This window comes from Gossypium hirsutum, chromosome A12 (genome assembly GCF_007990345.1).
Source record: "Gossypium hirsutum isolate 1008001.06 chromosome A12, Gossypium_hirsutum_v2.1, whole genome shotgun sequence".
NCBI lineage: Eukaryota > Viridiplantae > Streptophyta > Magnoliopsida > Malvales > Malvaceae > Gossypium > Gossypium hirsutum.
This window is the reverse complement of record NC_053435.1, coordinates 89,757,583-89,783,485: the sequence shown is the minus strand read 5'-3', so window position 1 is coordinate 89,783,485 and position 25,903 is coordinate 89,757,583. Positions and strand designations below refer to the sequence as shown.

At 34.4% G+C, this 25,903-nt stretch overlaps 3 protein-coding genes across 8 annotated transcripts in view; all 3 read left to right on the top strand.

Moving 5' to 3' along the window:
* Window positions 1–11,754, top strand: part of LOC107928699 (cysteine-rich receptor-like protein kinase 3) — a 33,572-nt gene extending 21,818 nt beyond the window's left edge. Inside the window, exon 7 of the mRNA XM_041083032.1 lies at window positions 11,031–11,754. Within this exon, the coding sequence (XP_040938966.1) occupies window positions 11,031–11,057 (27 nt within the window). The 3' untranslated portion in view covers window positions 11,058–11,754. The remainder of the gene's footprint in view (window positions 1–11,030) is intronic.
* On the top strand, window positions 7,616–22,333 carry LOC107928690 (cysteine-rich receptor-like protein kinase 2). Of its 4 annotated transcripts, none has more exons than XR_005906282.1 (9): window positions 7,616–8,590; window positions 8,691–8,804; window positions 9,107–9,246; window positions 9,337–9,547; window positions 9,648–9,882; window positions 9,970–10,120; window positions 10,247–10,691; window positions 10,839–10,920; window positions 11,031–11,754. XR_005906282.1 is itself a non-coding variant. In XM_016859943.2 (8 exons), exons 1-7 carry the CDS (start codon window positions 7,828–7,830, stop codon window positions 10,586–10,588), a joined length of 1,956 nt encoding a protein of 651 aa, XP_016715432.2. In that variant the 5' UTR covers window positions 7,619–7,827; the 3' UTR covers window positions 10,589–10,598; window positions 22,182–22,333. The 4 variants fall into 4 exon arrangements, 1 of the variants encoding a protein (XP_016715432.2); XR_001692675.2 differs by having other exon boundaries at window positions 10,776–10,920; XR_001692676.2 differs by having other exon boundaries at window positions 10,776–10,920; window positions 11,009–11,754.
* Window positions 17,819–22,333, top strand: LOC107928689 (cysteine-rich receptor-like protein kinase 2). 3 transcript variants are annotated; one of them, XM_016859941.2, is made up of 8 exons: window positions 17,819–18,334; window positions 19,483–20,169; window positions 20,274–20,387; window positions 20,690–20,829; window positions 20,920–21,130; window positions 21,231–21,465; window positions 21,553–21,703; window positions 21,830–22,333. In XM_016859941.2, exons 2-8 carry the CDS (start codon window positions 19,581–19,583, stop codon window positions 22,169–22,171), a joined length of 1,782 nt encoding a protein of 593 aa, XP_016715430.1. In that variant the 5' UTR covers window positions 17,819–18,334; window positions 19,483–19,580; the 3' UTR covers window positions 22,172–22,333. The 3 variants fall into 3 exon arrangements, with proteins under 3 accessions (XP_016715430.1, XP_040938967.1, XP_016715429.1); XM_041083033.1 differs by lacking the exon at window positions 17,819–18,334 and adding an exon at window positions 18,665–19,158; XM_016859940.2 differs by lacking the exon at window positions 17,819–18,334 and having other exon boundaries at window positions 19,157–20,169.
* Window positions 22,334–25,903: the final 3,570 nt, after the last annotated feature.

Below are 25,903 nucleotides of genomic sequence, written 5' to 3'. Positions count from 1 at the left end.
TTAAAATAAATTTTTGGTTTTTTTTCTTCAGTAGTATTTGGAAAAAAAATTTTAAGAAGAAGTTTCTAAAGAAATAGTATCCAAAACGCTTCAAGCAGGATGAACTGTCAGTAAAATTACTGAAAAATACTCACGTGGATGCTTTTTTCTACAGTGGTATCTAAGAAAATAATTTTGAGAAGACGTTTTTGAAAAAATAGTGTAAAAAACACTTTAAGCAGGATGCATTATCAGCAAAAGTACTAAAAAAAGGTCCTACGTGGACGATCTTTTGATACAGTGGTATCTGAAAAAATAATTGTAAGATGACCTTTCTGAACAAATAGTGTCAAAAACGCTTCATGCAGTATGCACTTTCAGCAAAATTACTGAAAAAAGCTCTCACGTGGACGCTCTTTTTCTACAGTACTTTCTATTTGGCCTTAGACTATAAATGAGCCAAATTTCATTTTCAGGCTGCATAAGTTATAGCAAGAGAAACTGAGGTTAAAATAGAATAAAAATTGAAGATGAGTGAACGTATTAGTGCTGTTATTTACTATGATGGTGAGGTCCATGACACCGAGAACGGTGTTGTTTTTTTATCGGAGAACACAGCGTGACTGGTTTTTAACCAGAACATAGATTTGACAGAACTTCGAAAAAGAATTAGGCGTAGAATCTTTGGAATGACGCCAATAAAAGTTTTGTCTATTAATTATCGATTTTGTGCTTCGGTTGATCCCGTGAGATATGACTCATTCGACATCAAAGGTCCTCGTAGCTTGGAGGCAATGGTGGAGACTCATTTTGCTAGTGGATCACCCTACCTCGAGTTATATGTACAATTTGCATTGCCAAATGATACATTTACGACTTCAACATCTATTACTCTTCAAGAAGAATACACGAACTCTGCCCGAGACTCTGCTAGTAGGTGGCAAAACACGGAAGCGTCCGTGTTTTGTAACAATATGGAATATACAACCCCTGGCTGAGACTCCGTTAGTGCATGGGACATGCATTTCGGTGGGTCGACGTTTGATACTGAAAATACATATTGGGGAACGACATCAACTACTGGTGGTTGGCAATCAACATCTGATTGGGGATGTTATGAAACATCCACAAGAAGGGACTATTTACTCCCAACGACGTCCACCGGCGAGGGAACCTCGTTCGTTACAGATGATGGTGGGTCGGATGATGTGTCCGATATAGATCTACCTCGAGAGCCTGGGCCTAATGGTGCAGAAGTTGCATTATTTTCTAAACCGGAGCCTACTCCAACCATACCTGAAGATGTTGAAGGTGGTTCAGATGAAGAAGAATAAGATCCACGATTCAGGGCGTACTCGTCTCTAGCCCACATACATAATGTCGATTTATCTCAAGATGATGCGTTGGAGTTTCTAGATCTACCACATAGAAGGCGTGACCGTACAAGTTCATCATTGGATTCGGGTGAACTGGAAGTTGGTAAGGTGTTTTCCAATAAAGATAGTTTTCTTGGTGCATTGAAACAACATAGCATCATAGACGGGGTTAACTACAATATGGTTAAATCCAAACTGATAAGTTTGAGGCTAAGTGTACAGTGAAAGACAACACATGTTCATGGAAAATTATGGCTTCGTTGAGGAAAAAGACAGGCTTGTGGGAGATTAAAAAGTACAAAGGTCTACATACATATGTTGGCGGTACAGTTTCACTAAACTTCTAAGGTTTCTGAATAATATTGTTATTACGTAATGTTGCATTATTTAACATACTTTGTTTACAGGTGTTTCACAAGGTCATCCAAAGATGGATTCAGATATGTTAGCTGACTTAATACTACCGACGGTGAAGGTAGATCCCAAGACTTTAGTGCCGGTCTTAATTGCCAATATTCGTAGCTAATTGAGGTACACACCCTCTTATCGCAAGGCTTGGATAGCTAAGTAAAAGGCATTGGAAAAGATACATGGTGAGTGGGATGCTTCATATAATGAAGTGTGGCAGTGGTCTCAGGTGCTGAAGAGATATGTCCCAGGTTGCATAACAGACCTTGAAACAGCACCTGCGTACTACAATGGTCGATTGCTCCATGAATGCCAAGTGTTCAAGCGTCTGTTTTGGAGCTTTAAGCAATGCTGAGATGCATTTCTATACTGCAAGGCTTTGGTACAAATTAACAGTACATTTATGTATAGTGATATACCCATCGACTACTGCTAGCTGTGACACAAGATGGTAATGGGAGAATCATTCCAATTGCGTTTGCAATAACACCGGGAGAGACAGCTAATGACTGAGAATTCTTTCTTTCTAGGCTAAGGAGGCATGTCTGCCCCTAACCTGATATCTGCGTTATATCGAATATGGGGCACTGGAATACTATCCTCAATTGAGTGTCAGGGTAGCCTATGGCATCGCACACACCATCGGTATTGCCAAAGGCACGTTGCGTCAAACTATTACGGGCAATTTCGATCTACAAGTGAACGATGATAAGTGACCAACATGGGTATTTAATCTTTACTAATATAATTTCTTTTGTAGTATTCAATTTATTCTGAATGGAAGAATGGTATGTAATTTTCGCTATCATCTTATATTCGAAGGGTATGAGATAAATAAGGACCGTTTTCATGAGATGTTGGCAGTTTTGCTTTCAATTAATAAAGAAGGCCATGACTACCTCTGTAACATACCTTTTGAACAGTGGACACAAGCATACGACGGCGGCCTACGATATGGTCAAATAACCTCGAACTTGGCTGAATGCATAAATTCTATTCTAAAAGGAACGCGTCATTTTCCGATAACATCGGTTGTGCGAGAGACGTGTTTTCGTTTAGCAGCACTATTTTTGAAGCGAGCAGCGAGGTATAAAAGCGAAATACAGGGAGGCCATGTATGGTGCGCGAAGGTATTGCAAGAAATTAATAAGGTGAAGGCTCGGGCCAACACCATGCACACAGTGTGTCACGATAGCTACAACTTATGGTTTCGTGTGACGGAGTTTGACAGACCGAACCAAGGTATTGTTGGTGGACAATATCGTGTACACTTGACAAATAGGACCTGCGACTGTGGGAGGTTTGACGCACTTCGTTATCCATGCGCTCATGTAATTGCAGCTTGTCAGAATCTCCGTCTGGATCCTATGAGCTACGTCGACGAAGTGTACAAAATAGAATACATGTACAACGTGTGGAGACACGTATTCCCACCGGTCCCAGATAAACATAAATGGCCGTCTGTATCGCTTGCTCCGTTTAAGTTGTTACCGGACAGAGATTTGTGTCGTAAACCAAAGGGTCGACCTTACTCGACTAGAATACATAACAATATGGATATTCGAGAAATAACCAACCAACACAAGTTGTGCAGATGGTGTAGGAACCTAGGCCATACAACTCGATCATGTCCAAATCGAAATACCTGATAGTTGTTGTAATAAAATTATGTTGCATTATTTACATTTTATTAAAATGATGGAAAACATTAAAAATATTTCCTTATTCATAACAACTTTTATTCTATTACAAATATAAAAAGAGTAAATTATAATTCAAATACTAAAAACAACTTTTATTTTATTACAAATATAAGAGTAAATTATAATTAAAATATTAAAAACAACTTTTATTTTATTAAATCAAAGAATATAAAAAAGTTTATACAAGTATATTAAAAAAATTAATGTTGGTGCCGGTCGGAATCAGTGCCACATGGGGGTCATCGACGGTTACGCGCTGGATTCCTCCTTGGTTCAGGTTTCGGAGAGGGTTCTGGTTGCTCTGGCGGGGATTGTGGTTTATCCGACTGGAGATCTAGTTGTGGGTGTTGGGAGGATGAGCCACCTTGATAGAATAATGACTGCAGAGGTGTTTGCATTACCTATGGCGGAGGTATTTGAATCCTATAAGGCGATGGGGATTGGTAAAAAGAAGTCCTCCCCGACGGCGCATCGTGCGACGGTGGCCTATAGATCGGCGGTTGATTCAGAGTAATTGGGAACGGAGATGAACCGGGTCATGCATTCCAACCTGCCATAGGACTGGAAAAAGGAAACAAATAAGGGTTAGGATATATATAAGGGCTAGGATATGCATCTGGCATAATCTGAATAGACTGTGATATGGGTGTCATCGGTTGAAGTGTTGGGCCCAGTGACTATGTGGGCACTATTGATGGGCCAGCTGATTGTATGGGCATTGTTGATGGGCCCGGGTCGTTATCCCTTCTTCTTGGATTTAAAGGGCCTCGTCATTCTTTTTGGATACGAATTTGCTATTGCCTCTCTTCTTCGAAAAGTAAATATGGCTTTCTATTGATCTTGAACCATGGCATGTATTCTGGCACGTACGCTAACTCAGGAACGATGATCGGTTCCCGAGTAGGTATATAATCATACCGATTTTCTCACATTTCGATATATGCTAAGTGGAATCTCGACCAATCCGTATGCAATTGCCGTAAGTCCATTTTGTGCTCATCATTAAGCACCTCAAGTGCCACGGGAATCGATTGTCGGAAGCCAAATTACCGCAATACTCGATCTGACTGGTACATCTCCACGATAGCATAGTTGACCAATGGGATCTTCATGTGCCAAACATTCGGATTTTGAAATAATTCATCCAGAATTACTGCCCAAATTGTCGGATCCTCATATGGTGTCCATTGAAACTATATTAATATAATAAAAATATTAGTTGTATACATAATACTAAATACTAAATACTAAATACTAAATATTAAAATACTAAATACAAAACGATTATTCTATTATCTATATATTTTATTTAAAACTTACTTGTGTTTCCGAAAGTTTGTTTAATAGAAGCCATATATCTTCAAGAGATATAGGTATTCCAACATAACTTGCCGAATGGTACCACCTAATTAAATAAATTTTTAGCATACAATTATATTTTAAATCTACGTAATAATTGTAAAATCTAATTTAAAATTTACCTCATTATAAGTGGGAATGTATATGGCTGGACCACTCGAGGACGTAAAAATGGAAAGCGAAACTGTGCCCATGATTGCAGTAGTGATAGGCAATATCTTATTTTGGCTTTGTTCGGTCGCGTCGCCCCGCACATCTTCCGGTACAATGTTCCTAACACGGAAGATCCCCAACTAAGTTCACCAGCTACTCTAAAATTAACGAGTTTCAGCAGCCATATCAGATGTACGCGATTTCGTGACAAGTCCGGCATTAGATAACCTCCGATCATCTCAAGAATGTATGCCCGAGCATATCGTATTCTTTCTAGTTCAGTTGAATCATTATCCGGCTCTGAAAATGTGTCTTGTAACCAACCCATCTCGATCTGACCTCCGTTGATATTGTTCGGAATAGCAACCAAAAGCTAGTAACATACGGCGCCCCAATCAGCAGAATAAGTAGACCCAGTGACCGCGTACCCATCCACCGGCAATCCCAATTTTAACTCCACGTCTTCCAAAGTGATAGTACACTCTCCGCATTGAAGATGGAAAGTGTGCGTCTCGGGTCTCCACCTCTCTATCAACGTACTGATTAGTTTCGGGTCCAACTTGCACCCTCGGCCTATCGTGGCCACGTGCCAAAAACCCGCGTCCCGCAGGTAACCCTCTATCAACGGTGATGGAGGACCAGACATATTACGAATATAGCATTGCAACACTCGATCTACAGACTGTTATAAAAAATTATAAAATTAAAATTAAAATTGCATAAATGAAAAAAAAAATTAAATTGTATTGAAAAATTAATTAAAATTGCATAAATTAAAAAAAATATTAAATACTATTGAAATATTAAAATTATCACTTACCATTGTCATTTGATCGACGAAGATGTGTTTATTATCGAGACGAATTGATTCCCTTTCCATTGCAAAAATTTAATTTAAAATACAACTAATTCAAAAAAAAATTTAAATAGAGTTTTTTTGCAAAAATTAAAGAGAGCTTTGAGAAAATTTGCGAGAATATGAGAGAATTTTTGGAAGAATTTGAGAGAATTTGAATAGGAGGACTTTTTTGTGTACAAAATCAAGGGGAGAGGGGTTTTATAGTTTTTTTTTTACCGTTGGCGGCCCAACAGTCAATTTTTTGATCGTTTGTAAACATGGGTAAAGCGCGTCCCTGAGGAAGCGCTTTGTCCACATCAGCACAAATCGCGTCCTCAGGGAAGCGTTTTCTGCTGATGTGGACAAAGCGCTCCCTCAGGGACGCGCTTTGCTGGCAAATACCCTGATTTCGCGCTGACGTGGATGCGATTTCTCAATTTTCGGCCTATTGTGGTAAATAATTAAGAAATCGACCCATTTCCGTAAAAAAATTGGAAATGAGCCTTTATTAGTATTTTACCCGATGCATTCGTAGCTACCATGCAACCTCGAAATACATGCCGAAAATGGGCAGAGGCCAATGAATTTACTCCTTGACGAGTTTTCATTTCTTTATGAAAACCCATCTGGATTTTGTTTGAGAAGAACTTTTAGATGAGCGAACAGTGTGAGTTAATTTACACAAAATTCACTAATACATGTCACGTGACAAGAAATATTGCAGAGACAGGGGAATTTCTTCGTATAAAAGAAGAAAAAAACATTCAACTCTCTTACCGCGGTTTTCTTCCCTTTTCCTACTCTATTTTACTTGCCTTGCTTTTGTCTTGTTTCTTAAAAGGTTGGCGTGCCTTTTCCCACCGCTTCACTAACGCGCAGGAAATCAGCTTCTTGGTTTGAATTTTAAACCCTAAGCTAATCCTCACTTCCACTGCTGCATTCCAATTGTTGCTCTTCTTTTCTACAAGTCAAGTTGTCTGCTGTTCATTGCACTTAAGGTAAGTTCTTTTTCTGTTTCTGGTATTTGTAGATCTGTTGTTGTTTTCTGGGTCTTAAATCAAGGTGTTTATGTGATCAGACATATCTTTAGTTGTAGACATAATTAATAATTTGGTCGAAGAACAAAATAGACAATTCTACATTCATTTGAGATTTATTGTCAGTTTGAACTTTGAACAACCAACCCTATACTTTCTGTTTTTGTTGATTAATGCTTTCATGGCTCACTTAAGCCTGCAAACCATCTTCTTTTGCCGATTCTCTTTTTATTTATACCATCCAAATATTGATTGTTATTTATCAAGTTAAGATAGGTTTCCAATCATTTCTCACCATCTGTTTTCTTTTCTCCCGCCTTCTTTTTTAAGCTCTGAACGACCTCATTTATTATACCATTTTAATTTTAATTTTATAAAACTAATGAGACCTGTTTTACTTTAAAAGAGGAATAAAACTTTTTTACATGAATTTTGTTTTAATGACATTTATAATAATCGATTGGGTCCTATTGCAACGTGTTCTACTATAAGCGTGGGCGGTACCGACATTACTAAACGCCAATAACTGCTAGTTGTATTAATTTTAATAATTAGATTGGGATTAAATACATTAAAGTGTTTTCTGAATTAGGTTACATCCACTCCTGTTATTGTTCAAAGGTAATAAAATATTTAGATCAAGTTGGGTCAATTTCTATTTAAGAGCCCTTTGTATGACACACAACTACCGAGTTGACCCAATATGAACACGAGACCTTGCCATTTTATTTATTTACTTATTCAATCTAGTTTTCCAGGTGGGCCATTTTCTCTCGCCTTTCGTGCTCGGTTCTTTGACAAAAATGCCAAGGACAAATATTTTTACAACAATTTATCTTTTTCTTTGGTATTTCCATGATTTGCATTTTCTTTTCAGGTTCATTCATAAATTCACTGTTGATGGAACTTGACCAATGTCTTGAGCCTTGTAGTAGATGATTTAGCTTCTCCAGCCTTCAAAGTAACCGTAAAAAATGGATAAACCAGTTCAGGTAGTCGGTTCTGGATATATTTTCTTGGTTCTTATGGGGTTTCTGGCATTACTTGAAGGAGTGAAAGGAGATCCAAGAGCCAAAACAGTGAATGTTTCATGTGGCCACCAACTTGAGCACTACGGGACCATCTATGTTTCTAACTTTGTTGCTACAATGGAGAATATCAATGAACAGATTCGTGATTCGGGCTTTGGAACAGCAGCTGCAGGTTCTGGGCTTGATAGGAACTATGGTCTTGCTCAGTGTTATGGGGATCTATCGTCGCTTGACTGCGTATTGTGCTATGCCGAGGCACGTGCGGTTCTTCCTCAATGCTATCCGTTCAACGGGGGTCGCATTTTTCTCGACGGATGCTTCATGAGAGCCGAGAATTATAGCTTCTTTGAGGAGTACACAGGACCAGACGACAGGGCAGTGTGCGGGAATACAAGCCGCAAAGGGTTGAATTTTCAAGAATCAGCACGGCAGGCAGTGTCGCATGCAGTTGCTGCTGCATTGGGAAATGAAGGGTATGCTAAGGCTCAGGTGGCAGTTTCGGGCACAAATGAGTCGGCTTATGTTTTGGCTAATTGCTGGAGGACATTAAACAATACTTCTTGTAAAACATGTCTAGAGAATGCATCAGCATCGGTACTAGGGTGCTTGCCTTGGTCGGAGGGACGCGCACTCAACACTGGCTGCTTCATCAGGTACTCTGATACAGATTTCCTCAATAAAGAACCCGGAAATGGAATATCAAGAGGTAATTATCACATCTCACTCTTTCAAATATTAGTTAATTAATGCGTTAATCCTTTTTTTCATTTAAAGCTGACTGTGAAACTCGGATTGGTGAACTTCAGGAACCGTTATAATCATAGTAGTTTCTATCGTCAGTTCCCTGATTGTTTTGGCGATCGGAGTTGCTATTGGAGTCTATATCTGGAAGTACAGATACATACAAAAGAAAAGACGAGGTAAAATGTTTATTTACAAGATTTACCTATCAAATTCCCATGCACAAAAAATAAATAAACGACAATAAAGGGATAAAAATATGAGAGCAATAAATTAAGCATGCCGATGCTGAGACCCCTGCACTAAACATTCTGCTCTGAATCTAGGTAACGTAAGTCGGTCAAGGTTATATGAATTATTCAATTACATGGTTTTGTGGTTAGGCAAGTTTGGGGTTAATAATATGGTACTGATTCCAAAATTGTGTTACCTAGTTTTCCACGTCTTCCTTTTGGTTAAAACGGGTTGCCTTCATTTTCAGGTTCAAATGATTCAGAAAAATTTGTGAAACTCCTTCATGATAGCAACTTAAACTTCAAGTACTCTACACTCGATCGTGCTACGGGATCTTTCAATGATGCCAACAAGCTTGGGCAAGGAGGATTCGGGACGGTTTATAAGGCACTTATTCTATTCCTCTGAACTCCATTGCTCGTCTTTGGCATTCTTCCTTTGTTTTATGGTCTGATATTTCGTTTTGTGTCTCTGTAGGGAGTTCTACCTGATGGAAGAGAGATTGCTGTCAAAAGGTTGTTCTTTAACAATCGACATAGGGCAGCCGATTTCTACAATGAAGTCAAACTTATAAGCAGTGTGGAGCATAAAAACCTGGTCAGATTGTTGGGATGTAGTTGTTCGGGACCTGAAAGTCTTCTCGTCTATGAGTTCCTCCCAAACAAGAGCTTGGATCGCTTCATCTTTAGTAAATACCGATACTTTACATATATCGATGACACCAAGCTTAAAATAATATTTAAATATGTTCACTAACAGAATTCTTTTTCCTTCCAAAAACATAACAGATCCCAGCAGAGGCAAATTACTTGATTGGGAGAAGAGATACGTAGTTATTATTGGAACTGTAGAAGGTTTAGTTTATCTTCATGAGAACTCCGAGGCCAAAATTATTCACAGAGATATAAAAGCTAGCAATATCTTGTTGGATTCGAAGCTGCGAGCTAAAATTGCCGACTTCGGGTTGGCAAGGTCTTTCCAGGAAGATCAGAGTCACATCAGCACTGCCATTGCCGGGACCCTGTAAGGATCACATTCCTCCTGTCCTGTCTGTTCCAGGCATGATTCACTATAGATTGGCTAATAGTTCTAAATTTTCAAATTTTACAGAGGATATATGGCTCCGGAGTACCTAGCCCATGGCCAGTTAACCGAGAAAGCAGATGTCTATAGTTTCGGGGTGCTTTTACTCGAAATAGTTACAGGGAAGCAAAACAACAAGAGCAAAGCAACAGAATATTCAGACAGCATAGTAACAGTTGTAAGCTTCAGTCCCTTGTTCTAAATCTGCCACTGTTCTCCTACTTGAACCACCACTTAACTAGCTGACTTTCATTCGAGAACAAAGGATTTCTTATATGTGTTTTGGTTGCGTGTGATGGAGCAGACTTGGAGACATTTTCAGTTAGGGACTGTGGAGGAGATTTATGACCCAAATCTAATGTTACACAATGACAACAATGGCAGCAACGTTAGGAATGAAATTTTCAGAATGGTACAAATTGGACTTCTTTGCACCCAAGAGATCCCGTCACTAAGACCATCAATGTCGAAGGTACTACACTTGCTAACAAAGAAAGATGAAGACCTCCCTGCACCTACTAATCCACCTTTTTTGGATGAAAAGATGGAATTCAATGAGACAAGTGACAAAGAATGCTATCCCCTCAACCGAGCTGATAATGATTCAATTGCCACTGTCACCCACAGTTCCTTCTACGGAAGATGATCTTTAGAACATGGCTGGATGATCCGAGGATTGCTGATTTTGGCTTTGTTAGACTTTTTCCGGAAGATAAGACTCACATCAGCACCGCCGTCGCTGGCACTTTGTAAGTTGATGAATATTTGAAACGTTGCACATTACCTTAATTTGCATATTACTAACCATGAATTCAATTATTTGGCATCTCTAGAGGTTACATGGCTCCAGAATACGCTGTTCGTGGCATGTTGACTCAAAAGGCTAATGTTTATAGTTTCAGTGTTCTCGTTATTGAAATTACTTGCGGGAAGAGGAACAAGTGCTTTTCTCCGGATATGGTCTGCATCCTACATATGGTAATTCATTTTGCAGAGCTTATCAACTACGCTATGCTTTTGTGATAATTTTTTTGTCTCTAATTCTGGGGTCTTAAACTGATGCAAGATATATATATTTGAATTGGAAGGTATGGAATCAATATGAAGCAGATTAGCTCAGGGAAGTTGTTGATCCAGTTACAGAGCACAATTTTCGAGAAAAGGCGTGTAGATTGCTTCAAATTGGCCTACTCTGTGTACAAGCCTCAACAGAATTGCGACCATCAATGTCAACAATTGTGCAAATACTTACTGATGATACTTGCGAAATCCCTTTTCCGACGCAGCCTCCTATCTTGAGTCCTAGTAGCTCGGGGGTTAGCCCAAACATTACTACTTCTACTAATAATTATCAGACCGAATCTTACATCCAGTCTTCGGGGCATAGCACAATTCAAAGTAGGATGGTGCCTAGATGGACCGCTTTTATAGAAAATGTTTCAGACAAGTTTCACGAAGATAAAGCCGACACGTTGGGGTGATCTTGATGGGCTTCTCTGTGTTTCTGGTATCACTGGGTGATGAAGTAGTTCATATGACATTCTGCACTATTTGGAGGAGGCATAAATGGATGTGGATATCATCGGATACAAAGGATTTAAACTAATAACGTCCAATACCGTTTCTAACACCGATTAATGCTTCATTCTTCCTATAAACTTAGTTATAGATCAGTTTGATACTTTTAGTTATACAAAATTAGAAATGCTGTACGTAAATACTAAAATCATTGGCCAAGGGAGATCTTAATTACGTAAGCTAAGGAAGTTAGGTTTATGTACTTTTAACATAATGTTACGCTATTTCTTTTTTCTTTTTCTAGTTTCATAATACAATTAGAATTGTAGAATCCAATCAATATAAAAAATCTGAGTGTTTAACTCATGCGAGCCCGCCTATTTGCCAGCACTAGTAAAGGTGAACATCAAAGTGATGTCAAAGAAGGCAACCACCAAAGTGGAAGCATTGTCAACTTGCAACACACTACTTTATATTTTAAAATGATAAGTTAACCTTAAAGTAAAAATAAAAAAATAAGAATAAAATAAATAAATAAATAATCTGAAAAGCGAAGTGGGTAAGCAAAATGGGATATAAAATTCCCAAATTAGGATCTTAGACAACGAATAGCAAATAACTAAAAAATCAAAGGTAACGTAAATGTCAATATATAAATTCCTAACAAAAACAGGTTTTTACATTGAACTTTAACCATCCATAGGAGTTTGTTGGTATGAAGAGGATAGTGTAGAAGAAGATGAGGGTTCATTCAGTGATTAGTGTAGAACGGAAGGTTAGGTAGATCCAATAGTAGAATCGCTTCAATTGCAAATCAACAAATCTAATAGTTCAACTACTACTATTATACAAAGGTTTATGTAAACTGCTTCAAACTAGTATTAAACCGGAAAAAACCCGCTTGAAACGGTATTTCTTTATCTTTTGCTTTTGGATTGACTCCTCTTTAAGAAGCATAGCAACTAGCAGAATGACTCATCTTTGCATGTTTGTGGAGAGTAGAGAACAACACGTACAACTTTTGATGAATGAAATGAAACACTTTCTCTCGACTTTAAAATTTTGAAAGGAGACAAAAAAACCTCATATAAAAATGTAGGAAGTGAAAAGAAATTTGACATTGGTTAAAAATTATTTTCGAAAACTAAATGTAAGTATTACTTATTTAAAATCTGACCGTCGATATAGCTCTTTTACAATAACAATAAAGCTATAATGTATGAGTCAATGATTACTTAACCTTGCAAGATAATTAGTGCATCATGTAAAATTAGGTTGGATTAATATTTATTATGACAAACAAAAAATGCTATTATTTTTTAGATTTAAAGTCATATGAGTTCGTTGAGAATAATACCAAGTATTCAAACACCTCAAACAATCATTTATCATATCTGTCGAAACCATTTTTTTAATGGGAATCGACGTTGTTTTGAAAATGAAAACGAATAAAAACGGGAGTCATCACCAATCTTTTTTTATTTAGGTGTGATCGGATCACCTCGTAATTTGATTGTTTTAACAAAATATTTTATTTTGCTAAAACAACAATTTTGGTCTACGAAATTCAAGAAAACGGGTTCGGGAGTTAGTTACGTACGAGGAAGGATTAACACCCTCGTAACGCCTAAAATTGGTACCTAATTGATTAATTAATGTTTTAATGTCGAAATTTAAAAACTCGAAAAGAATTTAGAATACGATCCCTCTTTTTATTAATGTTAATTTTGCAAAGATGTTTAGATAAATCGAAGCAGATGTTAAAGACCTTCTCGTCCCGAAGTAATAAAATGTCACATCCAACACGGTAGGATACAACATTTTAAAACCCTCGAGAGTAAGCCGGTCTTTGGATTTTCAAAACTCATGCACCTTAATTTTAAAAGGTTATTCGGTTATCTGGGTCAAACAAAAAAATCGAAACCCAGCACGTTAGGGCATGATCACTCGAATCCCCAAAAAAAAGATTATTACCTTTATTTTTAAAATTTTCTTTTTAAAATATAGCGAGTATGATATTTAATGATGTGCATTATTTTTTTTGGAGTAAAATAAAATGATCCATATTGGATAAGCATGTTGAAACTTAATACACGATACGATGACATGAAATAAGAATATAGTAATGTGCATGGAATAATAATGCATGGATACAATATTATACAAGTAAATAACAATGATATGAAAATACAGAAAAGCGAATTATAAAACACACATTGGCAATAATCACATGGCACACGTCAGTTAAATACCAACAATAGTAATCAAGAGAATGAAATAAATAACATACAACTATTTAAAATAAATACTGAAACAATTTTAAATAAGTAATACATAAAAAATAGGTTTAAAATAGATATTATAGAAAACAATTTAAAGTGAATAATATAAAACAATTTAAAATCATTAATAAAAAAGTCTAAAATAAATAATATGTAATAAGAAATTTAATAATAAAATAAATAATGTAAAAAAGTTTAAGATAATCAATATATAAAAATTTGGAAATAAATAATCCATATATAAAAAGGAAGTTTAAGAATGAACATTATATATAAATTTATAATAATAAACAATTAAAAAAACAATATACAAAAAGAGTTTAAAATAAATAAATAAGGTAATGTAGAATAATTGATATAAAAAAGAAAAAAAATCGAAATAATATGTATTAAAACAATTTAATATGAATATTATATAGAAATTTAAAATGAATAGCATATAGAATAGTTAAAGTTAATTATTGCATGTGAAATGATTTAAAAACAAATAATTTTTATAAAAGAATATCTAAGATAAATAATTTAATAAAATTAATAATCAATAAAAGAGGATATTTAAAATAAATAAAATAAGTGAGTTTAATATAAAATCGGTAAAGCAAATTTAAATACATAGTTCATAATACAGTTAAAGAGCTAATATACCAAAATAAATAATGCATATAAAAAATAATAAATAATAAAAGGATAAAAACCAAACTGCTCAAGGACTAAATTGGAACAAAAATGAAATCAAAGATAAAAACTATAATAAAATAAAAATACAGGGTCAAAAATAAAAGATGTCCAAGGTTTGAGGACTAAACGGGTAAAATACCCAGCCTCCGGACACGTGTCCATCACCCAGCTCATCCGCGCATTAGGGACCGAATTGAACACCAAGAAAATTTGCGTGGCCAAATTTAAAAAATAAAAGGACAATAAAAAAGGGATTAAATTAAAAGAAAACAAAAATGTGGAAGGACCGCGGGTGTAAATAGCCCATCAGAACAAAAGAGCGCTAATCCCCTAGCGGGTCGGGTCGCATGCGCGGGTTGAGGCCAAAAAGGCGTCGTTTTGGCCTATGTATGCTGACACCAAAATGGCGCCGTTTTGTGCACTTATAAATGCAAAAAAATTATAAAAAATTTCATTTTTCAGCCTTCAAAACAAAAGGAGTTTAAAAAACTCTCTCAACCCTTTTTATCTCCCTTCTCCCTTCTTCACCAGCCAATAGGGCTTCGGTCGCCGGAAATCGAAAAAAGGTAAATTTTTTATTTTTTATTGCTATATTTATATAAATATATATATTGTTTTTTTTAAATAGAGAAAACATGTATGTATGTGTAGTCAAAAAATGAAAATAAAAGAAAAAAGAAAGGGGGACTTTGGCACCTTTGAATCTATTTTTTTTTCTTCAATGCTTGCTTTTTTTTTTTTTTGTATTCAAATATATGCTTGAAAACACTGATTTTACATTCACAATCTCCTGATTTTTTATTCCCAAAATCCCCCCATTACAAATCGGTTTCTATGGCTTTATAGCCGATTTACAAATACTGTTTTTCCTTCCTTTTTTGCTACTGATCTTGCATGTTCTTTCTTCTTTGCAGGGTGGTTGGCGGCAGAGCAGTTGGAGTGGTTGATGCTAGGGGCGGTGGCTGACGGCTAGGGAAGAAGACCTAGGTGCGGCGCACCTAGGGTTTGAAAATTTTTGTTTTTTCTGTTATGGGTTTGGGCTAGGTTAGGGTTTGTAATGGGTTTGTTTCTGTTTAATTGTGGTTTGGGCTGACATGATGGGTTTGATGAAATTAGGGCTTTTGATGTTGTAAATAGACTTTAATAATTTTGGACTTTATTTTATATTTGTGTTTTTTTATTGATTTGGGCTCGGGCTGCGCAAAATAAGCCTGTTACAATATCAAATTAAGTAATCAAAATAAAATTTTCAAAACAAAACGATTTGCATAGGATGAAAATGGCCCCAAAATACCATCTATAGCAATTTAGGAAGAGCATTGGTTGCACAATTTCTAACATAAACAAGTGAATGTGTAGCACACTTGCTCATTGCCACCAAAACAAGAAGTGCAACAACATGCTGGCAAATTCCCATCATAGTACAAGTGCCCATACTGTTACCAACGGATTGGCGTCTTTAAATCTTTCTGGAAACAATTAATTGATAGCAATGCTATGTTTGGATGCCTACAAAAGTAAATATTGAAATGATTGCAATATGTTTCATGCTTTAACACAACAAATACAATCCGTTCAATCACCCCTCCCTTTTTAAATTAATGAGATTCTACATATCAGAATTGCTTTTATATGATGTATCTAATATGTGCTCCCAAATGATTTATAAATCATTTAACCTTGAAAAACACATAAAAAATTATTACCTAATAAATATTTTAATCTTAACTCCTTCTATATCAAATTTATCCATTTTAATCCACTAAATTTCCCTTAGTTTAACAATGTTATTAATTTAACATAGGGCAACCTCAAATAAAAATTTAAAAGAAAGTTCACTCAAAATAATACAAGTTTGAAGAAAATACTTTTAAACATAATGCTGTAGATACAAGAAATCAGCTTCTTTAATTCCAAAGTTTGTGATGCAACATTTTTTACATATAATTCTATCAGCGAAAGAGTAAAAAAATACACGTCGAGATTAACCAAAAATATCCCATTAACAAACACTAACTTCGAGTACAACTTAAAATTATCTACACCTTTTAAGACCCTTTTTCACGATTTGGCTTTTAAGTTCTAAAATTTTCATAAGCTTGTAATTCTCTATTACCATCTAATGTCTTTAAAGTTGTTTTATTATTATTATTATATATAATTGTACTTTTTTGAACAGATTGATTTAATAAAATTATATTATTTACATCAATATTGTTTGTATTTGTCTTCAATGATTTTTGCCCGCAAAGAAAAATAAACAAGTAAATATTGGCTCAATGACTACTTGATGTTTAATTCATATTAAGTTGCATTATGTGATTAGATTATTATGTGATAAGATGGCTTATATTAGTAGGTAATATAAATGATCCATAGTCTAATTGGAATTGAGCAAATTGATTAAAAGCCTATTATGCCATTTATCAAGTCCAATTAGGAAAATATTTTGTCTTAGGTATCGTAGCAACTGACTCTCAAAATGTAAAAATATAAATGTGATTGTTTGGATTCACAATACATTAGACAAGACTCAAGTAGAATAAATCCTAGATTTGTTTAAAGATTTATTCATCAATGACATTCATAAAGTGTCTTACCTCTATCCAAAGTAAGTGATGGATTATGTGCGCCTAACTCGTATATTTTGATATACTGAAAGCCTGTGTTTAATTGATAATTAATAGAACTGAAAGCTAATACTTGGGTATATGACTTTTGATGATGGATTATTTGTTATATCAAAATATTAAAAAATTAAAGCTAACAGGATGAGTCATGCCGACCACACTCACCAAACCAAATTGTCAATATAAAGAGAATAGTGTAAGAGAAGATGACGATTAACATAGTGATTAGAGGTTGTGCGAAGAGTCAATGTAACACCCCTTACTCGCATCAATGATCAATACAGATGAATGGTGTCACATTGAGATAATCTTCACATTTATATAATTTCTTTTTAACAAAATTTATCATGTAAATGATTTAGATAAATCTAAGTAAACACTATTCTAAAATTTGAAAGCTTTTGGACACCTCAAAACAAATTTAAGCACACATTTATCTTGACAACACGGTTAAAAGAATTCAACACCATTTTAGCTTGAAAATATTGAAAATATTATACATATGAAGAAAACACCACAAAGCTTACAAGCGTAATAAATAATACACTTAATCTATGTATATATCATTTTAAGCTCATCTAATACAAGCTAAATTCTCTAAACCAATCAAATCTTGTATGGAAATGTGATTCTCCCAATACATGATAGCTTCTCAGAATAGTTATTTTACCTACGCGTTTTAAACAATTAACACATCAAGCTCACAAAGCTTAATAAATTACCGATTATAAATAGTTTAGAACTAAATAATGACAGAAACATATGAAAAATAAAAACTCTAACCAAACATAGTATAATTGTTTATTATATTCTTTTCTGGAAAATGGAATGATAAAAACACCATACCAAATTAATGGGCAGAGGCCAATGAATCTATTCCTTGACGAATTTTCATTTCTTTATGAAAACCCATCTGAATTTTGTTTGAAAAGAACTTTTAGATGAGTGAGCAGTGTGAGTTAATTTACACAAAATTCACTAATACATGTTCCGTGACAAGAAATATGCAGAGACAAGGGAATTTCTTCGTATAAAAGAAGAAAAAAATTCAACTCTCTTACCGTGGTTTTCTTCCCTTTTCCTATTCTCTATTTTACTTGCCTGGCTTTTGTCTTGTTTCTTAAAAGGTTGGCGTCCCACTTCCCACCGCTTCACTAACGCGCAGGAAATCAGCTTCTTGCTTTGAATTTTAAACCCTAAGCTAATCCTCACTTCCACTTCTGCATTCCAATTATTGCTCTTCTTTTCTGCGAGTCAAGTTGTTTGCTGTTCATTGCACTTAAGGTAAGTTCTTTTTCTGTTTATGGTATTTGTAGATCTGTTGTTGTTTTCTGGGTCTTAAATCAAAGTGTTTATGTGATCTGATATATCTTGAGTTGTAGACATAATTAATAATTTGGTCGAAGAATAAAACAGACAATTCTACATTCATTTGGGATTAATTGTCAGTTTGAACTTTGAACAACCGACCCTATGCCTTCTGTTTTTGTTGATTAATGCTTTTATGGGTATGGCTCAGTTAAGCCAGCAAGTGCAACAAGCCAAACGATCTTCTTTTGCAGCTTCTCTTTTTATTTATACCATCCAAATTTTGATTGTTATTTATCAAGTTATGAAAGGTTTCCAATCATTTCTTACCATCTGTTTTCTTTAAAGAAACAAATATTCATACATGGATGAAATATATTAAAAAACTAATGACATGTTTTAATTTAAAAGAGGAATAAAACATTTTTATATGAATTTTGTTTTAATATTGGAAAATGCCGTGACATTTATAATAATCGGGTCCTATTGCAACGTGTTCTACTATAAACGTGGGTGGTACCGACATTTCTAAACACCAATAACTGGTAGTTGTATTAATTTTAATAATTAGATTGGGATTAAATACGTTAAAAGTGTTTTCTGAATTAGGTTACATTCACTCCTGTTATTGTTCAAAGGTAATAAAATATTTAGACCAAGTTGAGTCAATTTGAATTTAAGAGCCCTTTGTATGACAGACAACTGCCGAGTAGCTTGTCTCTGTTTCGAGATGACCCAATATGAACACGATACCTTGCCATATTTTTTAATTACTTATTCAATTCAATCTAGTTTTCCAGGTGGGCCATTTTCTCTCGCCTTTCGTGGTCAGTTCTTTGACAAAATTGCCAAGGACAATTAATTTTACAACAATTTTTCAATTTCTTTGGTATTTCTCAATTTGTATTTATCTTTTTCTTTGGTATCTCTATGATTTGCATTTTCTTTTCAGTTCATTGATAAATTCACTGTTGATGGAACTTGACCAATGTCTTGAGCCTTGTAGTAGATGATTTAGCTTCTCTAACCTTCAAAGTAACCGTAAAAAATGGATAAACCAGTTCAGGTAGTCGGTTCTGGATATATTTTCTTGGTTCTTATGGGGTTTCTGGCATTACTTGAAGGAGTGAAAGGAGATCCAAGAGCCAAAACAGTGAATATTTCATGTGGCCACCAACTTGAGCACAACGGGACCATCTATGTTTCTAACTTTGTTGCTACAATGGAGAATATCAGTGAACAGATGCGTGATTCAGGCTTTGGGACAGCAGTTACAGGTTCTGGGCTTGATACGAACTATGGTCTTGCTCAGTGTTATGGGGATCTATCGTCGCTTGACTGCGTATTGTGCTATGCCGAGGCACGTACAGTTCTTCCTCAATGCTATCCGTTCAACGGGGGTCGCATTTTTCTCGACGGATGCTTCATGAGAGCCGAGAATTATAGCTTCTTTGAGGAGCACACAGGACCAGACGACAGGGCAGTGTGCGGGAATACAAGCCGCAAAGGGTTGAATTTTCAAGAATCAGCACGGCAGGCAGTGTCGCATGCAGTTGCTGCTGCATTGGGAAATGAAGGGTATGCTAAGGCTCAGGTGGCAGTTTCGGGCACAAATGAGTCGGCTTATGTTTTGGCTAATTGCTGGAGGACATTAAACAATACTTCTTGTAAAACATGTCTAGAGAATGCATCAGCATCGGTACTAGGGTGCTTGCCTTGGTCGGAGGGACGCGCACTCAACACTGGCTGCTTCATCAGGTACTCTGATACAGATTTCCTCAATAAAGAACCCGGAAATGGAATATCAAGAGGTAATTATCACATCTCACTCTTTCAAATATTAGTTAATTAATGCGTTAATCCTTTTTTTCATTTATTTAAAGCTGACTGTGAAACTCGGATTGGTGAACTTCAGGAACCGTTATAATCATAGTAGTTTCTATCGTCAGTTCCCTGATTGTTTTGGCGATCGGAGTTGCTATTGGAGTCTATATCTGGAAGTACAGATACATACAAAAGAAAAGACGAGGTAAAATGTTTATTTACAAGATTTACCTATCAAATTCCCATGCACAAAAAATAAATAAACGACAATAAAGGGATAAAAATATGAGAGCAATAAATTAAGCATGCCGATGCTGAGACCCCTGCACTAAACATTCTGCTCTGAATCTAGGTAACGTAAGTCGGTCAAGGTTATATGAATTATTCAATTACATGGTTTTGTGGTTAGGCAAGTTTGGGGTTAATAATATGGTACTGATTCCAAAATTGTGTTACCTAGTTTTCCACGTCTTCCTTTTGGTTAAAACGGGTTGCCTTCATTTTCAGGTTCAAATGATTCAGAAAAATTTGTGAAACTCCTTCATGATAGCAACTTAAACTTCAAGTACTCTACACTCGATCGTGCTACGGGATCTTTCAATGATGCCAACAAGCTTGGGCAAGGAGGATTCGGGACGGTTTATAAGGCACTTATTCTATTCCTCTGAACTCCATTGCTCGTCTTTGGCATTCTTCCTTTGTTTTATGGTCTGATATTTCGTTTTGTGTCTCTGTAGGGAGTTCTACCTGATGGAAGAGAGATTGCTGTCAAAAGGTTGTTCTTTAACAATCGACATAGGGCAGCCGATTTCTACAATGAAGTCAAACTTATAAGCAGTGTGGAGCATAAAAACCTGGTCAGATTGTTGGGATGTAGTTGTTCGGGACCTGAAAGTCTTCTCGTCTATGAGTTCCTCCCAAACAAGAGCTTGGATCGCTTCATCTTTGGTAAATACCGATACTTTACATATATCGATGACACCAAGCTTAAAATAATATTTAAATATGTTCACTAACAGAATTCTTTTTCCTTCCAAAAACATAACAGATCCCAGCAGAGGCAAATTACTTGATTGGGAGAAGAGATACGTAGTTATTATTGGAACTGTAGAAGGTTTAGTTTATCTTCATGAGAACTCCGAGGCCAAAATTATTCACAGAGATATAAAAGCTAGCAATATCTTGTTGGATTCGAAGCTGCGAGCTAAAATTGCCGACTTCGGGTTGGCAAGGTCTTTCCAGGAAGATCAGAGTCACATCAGCACTGCCATTGCCGGGACCCTGTAAGGATCACATTCCTCCTGTCCTGTCTGTTCCAGGCATGATTCACTATAGATTGGCTAATAGTTCTAAATTTTCAAATTTTACAGAGGATATATGGCTCCGGAGTACCTAGCCCATGGCCAGTTAACCGAGAAAGCAGATGTCTATAGTTTCGGGGTGCTTTTACTCGAAATAGTTACAGGGAAGCAAAACAACAAGAGCAAAGCAACAGAATATTCAGACAGCATAGTAACAGTTGTAAGCTTCAGTCCCTTGTTCTAAATCTGCCACTGTTCTCCTACTTGAACCACCACTTAACTAGCTGACTTTCATTCGAGAACAAAGGATTTCTTATATGTGTTTTGGTTGCGTGTGATGGAGCAGACTTGGAGACATTTTCAGTTAGGGACTGTGGAGGAGATTTATGACCCAAATCTAATGTTACACAATGACAACAATGGCAGCAACGTTAGGAATGAAATTTTCAGAGCGGTACAAATTGGACTTCTTTGCACCCAAGAGATCCCGTCACTAAGACCATCAATGTCGAAGGTACTACACTTGCTAACAAAGAAAGATGAAGACCTCCCTGCACCTACTAATCCACCTTTTTTGGATGAAAAGATGGAATTCAATGAGACAAGTGACAACGAATGCTATCCCCTCAACCGAGCTGATAATGATTCAATTGCCACTGTCACCCACAGTTCCTTCTACGGAAGATGATGTTTAGAACATGGTTGGACGATCCGACACCACTCGCAATTTTTTTAAGGGGAATGCTTCAAAATAACGTATATATTGGGGGGATTGAGATAAAGGAGCATACGACTGGAATGTACAAAACTATAACCGTACTATGAATTTTTTGTGTCCATTTATAGTTCATCAGATCATCTATTATTGATACGGTAAACATATAGAAAATAATGATTCAGTTCTGCGGAAAATTCTGATAATAATTCAGATAATTCTATAAACTTGGAAGGTATACACGTTACAAGTTACAAATTTGATGAAAAAAATATTTTAACAGTGAAGAAGAAAATATAGAAATATCAAAACTAATGGATACTGATCAAACAAATTATAATTCTAATGGAAAAAAAAATCAGAGCCAGATATTCAAAAAGATGATTATTTAAGATCTTTTCATAAAAACTATGAACAAGTTGAAAACACAACTAGAATTTTTTGTAATCAAACCGAAAATATTGTTGCTAATGAAATAAAATCAGAAAATATAGGAGAATCAACTACTCAACCAATCCCACATAGAATAGATGATTTAAATAAAGAAAATGTTGCTCAAGGAAGAATATATTTAGATTTAATTAATATTCCTATAGCAGACTATGAAAAAACCATAGATGATGGGGCACAGCCTATGACTATAGTTGTTAACAACATGTTGTCAAAAGAAAATATTTTAAACTACTTTGTCAGAACATTTCAAGGAGATGTTTTACAATTCCTAAGAAGATGGGAAGAATCAGAAAAAGGAAAAGAACAAAAAAGACAGTTAATCAACAGATTCAAGCTCCCAACGATTTATTAAAAAAGTGTTAACTTATATTCTAAAAACATAAATTTGTGGATACACTGATAAAAAAAGATCAAATTATGTGTTATTAGATATCTAGAAGAATTTTCTAAAAAATTTCTTCATGAATATCAAAAACTAAAAAATAAAAAAAAGTTTAAGGAAAAACTAATATTTCCATAACTTACCACCACAATGGGATGAGATTTGTATAAAAAAATACGATTCTTATTTAGAAAAGCATAGTAAAATATCTGGTGTAGAATCAGAAAGTATAGATTCTATAGGAAATAGAATTAATTTTGCAAAATAAAGAATAGCTATGCATTGTTTACAAAGTAAGACCTCTAAACAAGTTAAGCATAAACTAAGTAATAAGCATTGTACAAAAATTATAGAAAATGAATGGAAATTTAGAAGTAAATCAGTACATCTAAATACTTATAAAAAACATAAATAGAAAAATAGAAAATATAAGCTAGTTAGATGGAAAACAGAAAATAAAAAAAATTCTGGTTTTAATAAAAAAGAAAAGATTTATTAGAAGAAAAACTTCTAAAAATCCTAAAAAAACAAAAATGTAAGTGTTTCATATGTGATGAAGAAAGTAATAAGCACTAAATTGTCCTAATAAAGGAAAAAGTGTTAGAAAAATGATTAAAACCTTTGAAGAACAAGATTTAGAAATATGTTCAGAAGAGGAAATAAATCTTGAGGAAATATTATACGAATTAATATCAGAAATAGATTCTGATACAGATGAAGAAGAATATATATTTACGTTTAATATAGGAAGCAGTTCTAATAATCAGTTAGAAGAAATTCCTAAGAATGAACAACAAGATATAAAATTAGGAAATATAATCAGAGAATAAAACTTTTCTGATGAAATGATAGAAAAAAATTAATAAAAATTATATTTCTAAAGAAGAAGCTTATAAAATATCTAATTATAAGATATGGTGTCAAAGACATATATAAAAAATAAGTGGTAATACAGTTGCCGAAGATACTAGAGGTGGATTAACAGAAATCTCACTATTTAATAAAGATAAAGTTAAGAGGATTAAAAAGAAATATCCCCAAGTTGGATATATACATTTAGGAATTATAATGATAACCATAAGTTCTTTATTTAGAAAAGGTCATGATATACCAATAATAGCAATTTTGTTAGATAAAAGATTTGAAAATCCAATAAAAGCACTTATTGAAGGAATTCAATCAAATTTACATGCAGGAGTAATAGGATTTAAAGTTAAATCAAATTATTTTATATCTATTATAGATCCTTTGATAGAAGAATATTTATGCCTTAGAATTCAGATAAAAAATTCTGAAATTAATGATTTAGCAGAAGATCTAGCAATCAGTTGGACTTCTATTAATGGATATACTAATACAACATAAGTAGAAATCAAAGAAATTAATAATAAAATTATTGAACTCCTTGATCCTTATAAAATTACTACTGAAATACTACAAAAATTATTACATTTAAGAGATTTATCAATACCAAGAGATTGGATGATAGATAGGAAAAGTAGTGCAAGTACTTCTAAACCAGTAAGTACAATAGAATATGTGTCGCGATCCGATGATAAATTATATTTTAAAAATACAGCTATAACAAATACAAATGATAATTTGGTTTTACCCTCAAATACTTAAATAGAGGAAGAGGAAAATCCAAGTAGAAGATTTATATCTTCAACACCGATAGAAATGAAAACAGTTCATATTCCTATTTTTCCCATAGAACCAAGTAAAAACTCTGTATCTTCTAGAAACACTAGAATGGAAGAAATACAAACTTCAATAATAATCCAACAAATGAAACTTGGAAGAAGTGATGTAATTACATTTTCAAATTTCCAATCCAGGAAATATTACACATATATTGAAATTACATTTCAATTTAGAGAATATAAAACATATTCTTTACATGCTTTATTAGATACTGGAGCTAGAACTAGTAGTTGCAGAAAAAATGTCATTCCTTTAGAAAAATAGGAACTTATGAAGCATCCAATAAGAGCTATAGGAATAGATGGTAATGAAACCATAATTCAAAATAATGTAAGATTTGTGATACCTAAAATATTATGCTTTCCAAAGATGCATGGAGATATATTATTAGGTAATAATTTTTTATATCAACATTTACCATTTTCTATTGATAAAAATTTAATTATGTTATCTATAGAAAAAACTTTTGTAGGAACACCATTAGTAGAAAATCATAAATTTGTTTGTGATAAGAAATTTACACCACCAAGAAAAGAACAAATTAAACAACTTGAAATAAGTCATTGGTTGTTTAAAATATTAGATAATAATTTTAGTGAAGAACCATTAAAATTATGGCAAAATATCCCTAGATATTGTGATATTAAATTAGAAAATCCCAATAAAATTATTAGAGTTAAACCAATGATCTATACTAAACAAGATATAGATGAATTTGACATACAAATTAAGGAATTATTAGAAAAAAAAGATTAATAGAAAAAATTAATAGTCCACATTCTAGTCCAGCCTTTATGGTTAGAAATCATGCTTAAATAAAAAGAGGAAAAGCTAGAATGGTCATTAATATAAAAGATTAAATCAAAATATTATTTTTATGGATATTTTATTCCAAGAAATGATGTTTTGATTAATCAAGCTAAACAAGCAAAATATTTTAGCAAATTTGACTTTAAATAAGGATTCTGGCAAATCACGCTAATAGAAAAATCCAACCTTTGATAGTTTTTAGTGCACTTAATGGACATTATCAATGGAAAGTAATGTCATTCGGATTATGTAATACACCACAAATCTTTCAAAGATGGATGAATTCTATATTTAATAAATATAAAAAATTTTGTGTAGTTTATATAGATAATATTTTGATATTTTCAGATACACTA

Excerpts from the sequence above, each read along its gene's own strand:
- LOC107928690 (XM_016859943.2), top strand. The coding sequence starts at position 7,828 with ATGGATAAACCAGTTCAGGTAGTCGGTTCTGGATATATTTTCTTGGTT. Across the intron at positions 9,247-9,336 it reads GATTCGGGACGGTTTATAAG|GGAGTTCTACCTGATGGAAG; the intron begins GCACTTATTCTA and ends GTGTCTCTGTAG. Across the intron at positions 10,121-10,246 it reads CAGACAGCATAGTAACAGTT|ACTTGGAGACATTTTCAGTT; the intron begins GTAAGCTTCAGT and ends GTGATGGAGCAG.
- LOC107928689 (XM_041083033.1), top strand. The coding sequence starts at position 19,050 with ATGACAGACAACTGCCGAGTAGCTTGTCTCTGTTTCGAGATGACCCAA. Across the intron at positions 20,170-20,273 it reads CGGAAATGGAATATCAAGAG|GAACCGTTATAATCATAGTA; the intron begins GTAATTATCACA and ends GGTGAACTTCAG. Across the intron at positions 20,830-20,919 it reads GATTCGGGACGGTTTATAAG|GGAGTTCTACCTGATGGAAG; the intron begins GCACTTATTCTA and ends GTGTCTCTGTAG.